This window comes from Physeter macrocephalus, chromosome 21 (genome assembly GCF_002837175.3).
Source record: "Physeter macrocephalus isolate SW-GA chromosome 21, ASM283717v5, whole genome shotgun sequence".
Lineage (NCBI taxonomy): Eukaryota > Metazoa > Chordata > Mammalia > Artiodactyla > Physeteridae > Physeter > Physeter macrocephalus.
The window spans coordinates 48806021-48816166 of NC_041234.1; the positions used below are offsets into that span (position 1 = coordinate 48806021).

The 10146-nt window shown below is 51.8% G+C and overlaps 1 protein-coding gene across 1 annotated transcript; it reads left to right on the forward strand.

Moving 5' to 3' along the window:
* The first annotated feature begins 6049 nt into the window (after positions 1-6049).
* GJB1 (gap junction protein beta 1) lies at positions 6050-7787 on the forward strand. The gene has a single exon (XM_007114446.4). It carries the CDS (start codon positions 6297-6299, stop codon positions 7149-7151), a length of 855 nt encoding a protein of 284 aa, XP_007114508.1. The 5' UTR covers positions 6050-6296; the 3' UTR covers positions 7152-7787.
* Positions 7788-10146: the final 2359 nt, after the last annotated feature.

Consider the following 10146-nt stretch of genomic DNA (forward strand, 5'->3'; position numbering starts at 1 on the left):
ACTTTTCCACTCAAGCCTCACCTCCTCTAGGAAGCCTTCCCTGGTTACCTCAATTTACCCTCATCTTCCCCTTCTTCGAACTCCCTCAGCAGTCCAAGTCAGAACCACATAACTGAACATACACTAATATTTTTCATGGCAACTTTTGAGTCTTGGTCTTGTCTCCTCCGGAAGTTGATAAATTCCTTAAGAACAGTTAGGATGTTTTCCCCTCTCCTGCCATCTGCCCCTGGCATGTAACGAGTACTGGGTACCCAACAGGTGTCCAGTAAAGACTTATCAATTGATGTACCCATATGCCCGGGTATGGCCAAGGGAAGCCGGAGCTCTGGCTCTCTTTCTGGCAGTGAGCTTGGGCTGGGGTGAAGAGAAGGCAGGGGACCAGTTTCTGCTGACTTCACTTATTTCTTCACTGCCACTCAGGTCACAGAATTAGCAGGATCTTCAGGTAAACCTTCCTTCAAACTGGACTGATCCCTCAGTTAATGGTTGACATTCTCTGTTTACCTTAATGATTTCCAAGATCTGTTGCTGCACACGATACATTTTGTGGTTCAACTGCCTTGGCCCCGAGGGTAGAAGGCAATTCTGAAGAGTTTTGGGGGTTCTGGGATGGGATTGGAAATACTTTGGTCCATCTCTAGCCACTCAGGGCATGGGCGATAAACAGATGGCCAAAGAGCTCCCTGGTACTGCCATGTGGGGGAAGCACTGCTGTCTCTCATCTCAGCTTCAAGGGGCCAGTAAGCATTGCCCATGGCTTTTTTTTTTCTCCCCATAGTCATATCATTTTAGAGACTGGGAGCTGGAAGGGATGGAAGGGATGGCACCCAGTGCAGGAGCCCTCTCTCTCTCGCCCACACATTGGATCTACCTATGGCCAGGGGGTGGGGGAAGGCTGAGGGCTGTTGATGAGCCCAGGTCCAGTTCAGCCTCCCAGACTGGGCTAAATATGTGTACATGGGTGACGATGATGCCTCTCTTCCTCTGGGACAGGGCAGTAACTTCAGGCTATGTGATATGTCTCTCCAAAGCCACTGGGAGCTCAGGGGATCAATCTTATTTAATGATTGTGTGTGGGAGGAGGTAGGGCTGGTTAATGTTTGTCTGGTTCCTCTTGGGCTGTGGGCCATATCTGGCTCCAGCCCTGGGCTCTTTGTCCCTCCCCCGGACTGGGCTGACAGTACCTAGTGACATAGTGCAGACACGCCTGCAGACATTCCCTGGGAAAGGGCAGCAGCAGCCAGGTGAGGAAGCTGGGGGCTGAGGGAGGTGGGCCCCGGGGGCTGGTGTGGCCCAGGAGGGCAGAAGCGGGGGCTGGGGAGAGGCCTGGGTTTTGCCTTCTCTTGGGCTCAGCATTCAGCCACTTAGATCCCTTCTCTGCTTCCCTCTGAGCTGGGTTGAGGCCCCTCCCACCTTAGTTTCTTGCTTAGTTTCTCCCTGTCACCCCCAACTCATCCTCTTTCCAGGCTCCGTGTTGCTTTTGCTCTCACTCTTGTTCTCCCAGACAAGAATCCCCCTCATCTCCACAGGGTCAAATCCCCAGAAAGACTTGAGGGGCCCCCACCAAGCTCAGGGTGGCCAAGTTTATCTCTTTAAGACATTTCCTGCCACACAGGGTTAGGCTTAGGGTTCGGTGGGGCCTCTGGGCACTGCCAGGTGCTGTCTTCCTTCCCTGATTAGAAGGTAAACCAGGCGTGCAACCAACATGGGGGCTGTCAGAGGATGAATACAGTGCACTCAGCAGGCCCAGAGTATCAGCCAACTGGGCCAAGATTTGGGAGCATGCGTTTCCATCTTCTTGAGGGAGACAGGGAGGTTCAAGCTGAGCTTGGAGTAACTGATGATTGGGAGATCTAAAAGATGGGTGGCTCCCCCCCCACCAGCTGTTTAAAAGTTGTTCCAGCTGTTGGGAATGGCATTGCAGAATGCATGGACTTTTAGAAAATGAGATGGGGAGAGGAGAATAGAGACAAGAGGGGCTTGAATGGAGAGAAGTATATATGAGGATGCAGCAGAGCAATGGGGAAGGGACCCAGACTTTGGTGAGGGGCCAACATGAACCCTAATCTGAGCTCCAGCACTGGCTTACCAGCTGTGTGATAAGTTACTCAGCTTCTTTGAGCCTCCATCTCCTCCTCTGTGAATTGCAGACAATAACCCACAGCTCACAGGGTTGTAGTAAGGATAAGGGTTAAGGAACAGACCACTTCTATCACACAGTAGGTATTTCATAAATGGCGGCTGCTATAACAAGCCCAAGTAGAGAGCAACAGGAAGTCAGATAGCTGATGGAGGCGTAAGAGGGTATAGTCCAAACAGTGACTAAGGGAGCTGATATTAGCAGGAGTTCTATGGAAAGACCGTGGCAGAGTGAGAGAAGAAGAAAACTGGAATGAGCTAGACTGGCCCTGACCCAAGCCCGGCCACAGAATACGTATGGCAGCGTGGAGGGAACAGTGCAGCGACTGAGGCGCTGTGGAACCACAGGGGGTAGGCAAGGAAGAGAAGCAGGTGAAGAGGCAGAGGGCTGGAGGAGTTTGGTCTTAGCCACGTCAAACTGATGAAGGCAGCCCAGAATTCAGAAGAAAATCTCAAAGAAATGTCCCTGTCCTTTCCTGGCCAGAGGCTGCCTGTGAAACAGAGGAGGGAGTATGGAGTCTGAGGCTGAGTGTAACCTCAGCCAGCCCAGCCAGGCCCCTCTTCCCCAAACCAGAAAGACACAAGGAGTTGGAAGGAGGTACAGGGAAGAGGTGGGAGCAGAAAGAGAGAGACAGACTTGATGAAAGTGTGTGCGTGTGCACGCATCCCCACGCATGCTGGCACATGTGGAAAGGAGTATACGTTTTTGAGTTATGGGCCTGGTCTCAGACTGCAGAGTCCTTTAAGGAAGAGAGGCTGCCAGTGTACAAAGGCTTTGGGGTCAGAGGAAAACAAATTTGAAATTTGACTCTACCACTTCGCATCAGTGCAGTTATCATTGAGGTAAGTTATTTAACTTCTCTGAGCCTTGACTGCCTTGTCTAAGAAGTGGGTATAATATTAGTTGGAGGCACTAAGGACGATCTCCTGATTTGGAACTGTGCTTGAGTGCTTGGGCAAATCTGAATATGAGGACAAGGCCAGAGGCTGACATGGTCAGAGAAGTCTTGCCCAATTAAACATGAGAGCAAAACACTCCTGGAGCAACACAGAGCATATCAATACCTGGACTTTAACCCAAAGTCACAAAAACAGTTTGGATTTCAAAATCAGGTAAGTCCCCTGGATGTTTTTGAAATGAAACCCTTGAGGTATTGATGTTGACATAGGAATCAGCTCTCCTTCCAAAGGAAGAGCAAAAATTGAGATCCCAGCGCCTGCACAGGGGTCCTTAGGGGCCCCAAAGGGAGCTCCTGGCTATGTCCCAGAGGGCTCAAGAAGATGGGAGGCGGAGAGCTACAAGAACCTAGAAACTCAGGGGTGGCCAGGCTGTCTGTGGGGCACCGCTGAGGGACAGAGAGAAGAGAACACATGAAGATTGCTTTGGGATTTGAGGAAGCAGCTGGAGAAAGGTAAGGAAGGGGAAACAGAACAAATCAGGAGGCTGCCGAAAGCCCTGGGAAGGGAGGAGAGGAAAACAGCTGTCAGTTATAGGAAAGGGGAGAAGGGCTAGAGGAGAATAAAAGCCAGACCAGTCTTCGATCTCTCTGTTTCTAAAAACACACTCATAGAAAGAAAAATGATCATTGTAGCTGAGGCAGTAAAGCCTTATGGGAAAGAGTATGGGCTCTGGAGTCAGCTTGACCTGGCTCAAATCCCAGCTCTGGCACGTAATCACTGCATGACCCTTGTGACACTGGGGTAAGTCCCTTCACCTTCCTTTGCCTCAGTTTCCCCATCTGTGATATGAGGATTACAAATAACACCTCCGTCACGGGGTTGTTCTGAGGTTCACGTGAGATCGTGTGCGTGCAAGGGCCTGGCACATAACAGGGGCTCAGGAAATGGTTATTCTTAATAATGCTCCTCGACCACCTGTTTTTGACTCTAACATGTCTCACTGGATGAAGCATTTCTTCCCGGGGTACCTCCTGTAGCAGCTCTGCCTTCAGAATCCCAGGCTTGGGAGAAAGGGCACCTGTGTCCCTGCTTTTCCCACACTGGTTTAGGCCCACAGCATAAACTGGCTGAGGCCTTTTTGTTAAGCTAAATGAAGGAACCTTGTTCAGAGAAGTAATCTATCTCCCATGGGCCATCCCTTTGTCCCCTAGTTCCTGTCATTCTGTTCCGTTCCCCACAGCTTTTCCAGCTGCTAATACCCTACCCTTTCCCCGACAACAACCACTGCCCCTGCGTCCAGGCCTGTGTGTTCTCACAGCCAGTTCCCGGCTTCCAGCATGATCTCCTTGCAACTTAATGGCAGAAGTGGTGGGAGGTAGAAGGAGGCCTTCTTTGCCTGCCTAAGGGACAGAGGGGAATTTCTTCCCTAGAGCAACCGGCAAGCTCAGGAGACCAGGAGTTACCATGTATGCTTGACTTGGGGGCAGGGCAGCAATGGAACAGTCTGTTCTGTCTCAGAGAGACACTATAGGTCAACAACAGCATTGGGAAAGAAAAAAGAGGGATATTGGGTTTGGCAGATCACTTAATTCCTCTGAAGCCACATTGTTTTCTCTTCCTGATAAGGTTTTTACTTCCCTTGATCACCAACTATGAAATTGGAGCTGGGCTAAGAACTTTTGCAGGTTGCTTCTTTGAACCTCACCATAACCCTGGCTATTAACCCCATTTATAGATGAACACGGCAGACTCAGAGGTTCGGTAACTCAGCCCTAAGTCGTAGCCTGTGAAGAACCAGGATTCAGACCCAAAGCTAGGTGACTCTTACCTATTCCATCTTCTAACTTTCTGTTTGCTTGCTTAACGTTTGCTTTCTCCTCCTGGCTTGTCCTCACCTGGCCACCCTCGATATGGGCTCAAGGAGGGATGGTCAGGGTTTGCTCCATGACACTGGAGCTGGACTGTACTCACTGGTCAGCAGCTTCCTTGTTTCTTGTGCTTTCATGGGTAGCATTAGCCTTTGCTTTTGTTGCTGCTGCTGCTGCTGTTGTTGTCATTAACGGCTAGGCTTCGCTTTTGTGGACACCATCTGCAAAAGCACAAGGATTATACCGTGGAAAGAGCCTAGACTTCTGCTGCGGATACCTTTGTGTTTCATCTTACTCAAACACTTCAGCTGTGTGATCTTGAGTGAGTTACTTAACTTATCTGAGCTTCAGCTTCCTCAGCTGGAAAGACTGGGGTAACAGTCCTTAGACGCTTGCTAAATGGGTCAAAAGAAAGAATGTATGGGAAAACGCTTAGCACAGTTCCTGGCTTGATAAATGTGAACTCCCTTTCCTAACCTCAAGCTCACCCATTCCCTGGAGGGGATCTAAGCCTAGGAAAAATCCTGCTGAATCTAAGTTTCTAGTAGAGTCACCGGAGAGGGCCTCAGCCCAGAGCCTCCTGGTTCCCCCGTGTCCCCTCTTACATGCACCTGTCTTTGTTCCATCTTCCCCTGGCCCGCCCCGCTGTGGCCATTCTTCTGGTGGGGCTATGGGGCGGGTGCGGCGATGGACCGGGCGGGCACAGAACAGGTGGGTGCAGGCTGGGTGTCCGGCGCTGGGACACAAGTGCTCTGTGTGTAGGGTGGGCGGAAGTCAGGGCGTTTGATCTGAATTCTAAAGGGCGTTGTTCAGAGCCCCACAAAGGTCCCATTGTGCAGACACTGGGTATAAAGCAGCATATGACTCCCCAGCACCGGGCGGCGATGAATTGGGACGCAGGCGCGGACCCAGGGACCACTCCCCCTGCACAGACATGAGACCATAGGGGACCTGTCTGGGTGGCCTCAGGGATAGGCGCTCCCCAAGGTAATGAGGCTTTGTTGGGTTTACCCCAGGTCCAGACTTAAGGAGCTGGGGGAGGGGGAGCTAAAGAGGATGGGCCGACGGCAGAACACGATGGGCCTGGCAACAAAGGGCAGGAGAGGAAAGAATGTTGGATGAAGGCGAAGAAGGGAGATGGGGCTCAGGGAGGTCAAGTCATCAAGTGAATGAGGGAGGAGGAGAAGGAGGAGGAAGAGAAAGAGAAGGAGAGGCTAGCACGGGAGAGGGGGTGGTGAGGAAAGCTATGACTCTCCTTCCTTTCTTGTCACTGGCTCTTGGAAGGGGTAAGGGGGTGTCAGGCAGTGTTATGGTGCCCGGCTTTCGGCCCCAGCTTCCTGACAGCTTGCTCTGTGGCTCATGTTTTGCAGGTGTGAATGAGGCAGGATGAATTGGACGGGTTTGTACACCTTGCTCAGTGGTGTGAACCGGCATTCTACTGCCATTGGCCGAGTGTGGCTCTCGGTCATCTTTATCTTCAGAATCATGGTGCTGGTGGTGGCTGCCGAGAGCGTGTGGGGTGACGAGAAGTCTTCCTTCATCTGCAACACCCTCCAGCCTGGCTGCAACAGCGTCTGCTACGACCACTTTTTCCCCATTTCCCATGTGCGTCTGTGGTCTCTGCAGCTCATCTTGGTTTCCACCCCAGCTCTCCTCGTGGCCATGCACGTGGCTCACCAGCAGCACATAGAAAAGAAAATGCTGCGACTTGAGGGCCACGGGGACCCCCTACACCTGGAGGAGGTGAAGAGGCACAAGGTCCACATCTCAGGGACACTGTGGTGGACCTATGTCATCAGCGTGGTCTTCCGGCTGCTGTTCGAGGCCGCCTTCATGTACGTCTTTTATCTGCTCTACCCTGGCTATGCCATGGTGCGGCTGGTCAAATGTGAGGCCTACCCCTGCCCCAACACAGTGGACTGCTTCGTGTCCCGCCCCACGGAGAAAACCGTCTTCACCGTCTTCATGCTGGCCGCCTCCGGCATCTGTATCATCCTCAACGTGGCCGAGGTGGTGTACCTCATCTTCCGGGCCTGCGCCCGCCGAGCCCAGCACCGCTCCAATCCGCCCTCCCGCAAGGGCTCCGGGGGCTTCGGCCACCGCCTCTCACCTGAGTATAAGCAGAATGAGATCAACAAGCTGCTCAGCGAGCAGGACGGCTCCCTGAAAGACATACTGCGCCGCAGCCCCGGCACCGGGGCCGGGCTGGCCGAGAAGAGCGACCGCTGCTCAGCCTGCTGATGCCACAGACCAGGCAACCTCCCATCCCGTCCCCCACCCTGCACCGGCCTGCCCCTCCTTCTCCCCTGCCGGTGCACAGGCCTCGGACTGCTAGGGATTGCTCCATCAAAACCTTCCTTCCCTCCCAACTACCCTTCCTCCCAGGGCCTTCTGCCTCAGGGGCTGAAGGGGTGAGGATCTGGAGGCCACCCACGCCAGCACTCAAGGCTACTGGGGGTGTGGGCCATGCTCGTTGCCCACACCCGTTCCACTTCCCTCTCCCTCTCCCTGGGACCCCTGGGGACCAGAGGTAGGATGCTCTGACAACATCTCCAATTATGAAACTAATCTTAACCCCGTGCTGTCAGATACCCTATTTCTGGAGTCACATCAGTAGGGAGGGATGTGGGCAAGTGGAGTGGAGGGAGGGTGCTGTGGACGTGTGGGTGGAGAAGGGAGGGTAGCAAACCCAAGAAAAGGAGGAACAGTGCTTGCCGGCCCCGAGGAAAAGGAGGACATGTCTGGGGTGGAGGAGGTAGGGAGGGAGAAGCAGGCAGATAAGCTGGAGTGGGGGTTGGTCAGGGCTGCCTTTGCCTCTAGTCCCTAAGGCCTCTCTCTGCCTGAAATGTTACACATTAAACAGGATTTTACAGTAAACGAAGAGGTGGCTTGTGTGTTTGTGAAGTTCTTTCTCCTGCAACCTCTGACCTCCCCCTGGATGAGCTGGCCTTGGCTTTTTGCTGATCAAGAAAGGAATGGGCAAAAGAGATAGTGGCTTGAGTAGCTGAAACTGCCAAGGAGGGATCGCCCACCCCCCAGGCCGGGCAAAACCAGGCCCGGGGCCATTCTCTCCTGTTTTTTGTTGTTTTGGTTTGGGGTTCCCCCCACTCCCATTTTTTAATAACAGCTTTATTGGGCTCTAATTCACTTACTCCTTCCTCTGATGTGATTTTTTTCATCCATTTTAAGTATATGGTTTATTGAGTTTTGGTAATTGGGGGCAGTTTCGTAAACACGACCACTATCTATTATAAAACATCTACATTCCCTCAAAAAGTTTCCTTGGGCCCCTTCCTCTGATTTTAAAAAGATTAAAAGGACAACTCCTCCTGGAGAGACAGGAAATGATAGAGAAAGTTCGCAAGTTGGAGAGGGTAGCCGGCATCCCCTTGGCTCCACCCACACGTCTGCTTCACTCCTGGGAGAAATATGCCATTCTTCCTAGAAACTCAGCGTTCACTGCTGATTGATGCCCCCAAGCCACCCACTGGATTGCACAGTGACTTTGACCCCTTTCCTCCGACATAGCCCCAGATTCTACCCTCCTCTCCAGTTTCCTTCCCTCAGGAATCAATGCCTCCCACCCCAGAGATGCCTCTAACACAGGTCAAACATTTCACAGCAGCAGCAGCAGTTTCCTCACCAGCATCACTCGCCCAAGAAGCAGGTAGCCCCCTCTCCCTCGGTCAGCTGTGGTAGGAAGAGCTCCAGGCTGGCACTTGATAAAGCTGGGTTCAACTCCTGGTTCTGTCACTTAGTAGCAAGGCATTCCCTTCCCCAAGCTTCAGCTTCCTTGTGAGCAGACAAGGGCTGGCCTAGCACCTCTCTAAGCTCCCTTTAACACTCTGGGTTCCTCGGATTCCCAAAGGACTCCCCCAGTTTCATGAGGGTTCCCCATCACAGAGTCACTGCCCTCACCAATGGCCCCTTGGAGTAAGAGTTTTCCCCACAGTAAGTTTCTCCCCTCAGCTTCCCTACCTCTTAATAGAAAAAATTATTTGCCACTCCCTCTCAGAGAATGCTGACTCCCTGTGGGAAGTATATCAGAAAGGAAGAGAAAATCAGGCATAATCTTATCAGAATTGTTCTCCAGAAACAACAGTCTTTTCCCTTCAGACAGAAAGCCTGGAAGGGTTCCTCATTCAAGGAGGTTTCTCCTTTAGAAAAGAAAGGAGAGAGTAAGTATTCCTTTCCCACACACTCAGCAATCCTGAGAGAGAGCTTCCCCCTCTCTTAAAAGAGAGACATTCCTTTCCTGCAAGAAATTTCCTTCCTCCTTAGAAACAGACAGCATACTCTGTCAGAGGAGAGGTCCCCACCCCCTCATGGTAGGGAGATTTCTTTTCTTATTGAAATCCACCCACACACAACACAACGCAACACAACACCAACAACAGCATCTCCTCTCTGTCCAAAAGGTCATCGAGAGAAAGCTTTTCTTTTTAAAAATCCATCCTGGTTCAACAAAGGAACTTCATGCCCTTCTCACATTGAGAAATGTTAAATCCCTCACCTCAGACATCTAGTTTCTCTTCAGAAGATTCTACGAATCCCCCTTGGAAAGAGGTTCCATCTCCAGATCCAGGCTTTCCTCTCCAGGGGGCAGTGGTGGGACAATAAAGCTACCGGGCTGTGTGTTCCAGCCAAAAGGAGGACTCTTCACTCTTATGTGCTGTGAAGCAGGTGGGAGCAGGCCAAAGGAAGCTTGAGGGGAGCTGGTGTACACAAGATAGCAAGGAGGGTGTGGCAGGCTAACCCCAGGGCTGACTTTTGTATTTGAGGCTCTGTCACAATCGTGTAAGGGAGAAACAGGAGGCAAGCGGGGCTTAGTACTTGCCACACAGTAGACACTTGGAAGAGTGACCAGGGTAGTGAAGACGGCGATGGGATTCGGAAACCTGGCTCTCCATTTATTAGCTCTAGCCCCTTGGACACATCATACTTACCCTTTCTGAGTCTCAGCTTCCTCATCTGCGATATAGGATTGATGATAACCTCTCTACCTCTTTCACAGAGCTTTTGTGAGAATCAAACAAGATGTGTTCAAAAGCCGGTTACACACTGTAAAGTAAGGAATGATAGTATCACAAGCACTGAGGCCACAACCTTAGGGCATGCTAGAACTCACAAAGAGCCAGAAAGGAGTGAGGCCGGTTCAGCTAGGCTGGAGATAGTGGAAGGAACTTGGCAACAGCAGGGTTGGCTCCCCGAGGGAATGGACAGAAGTCCAAACAGC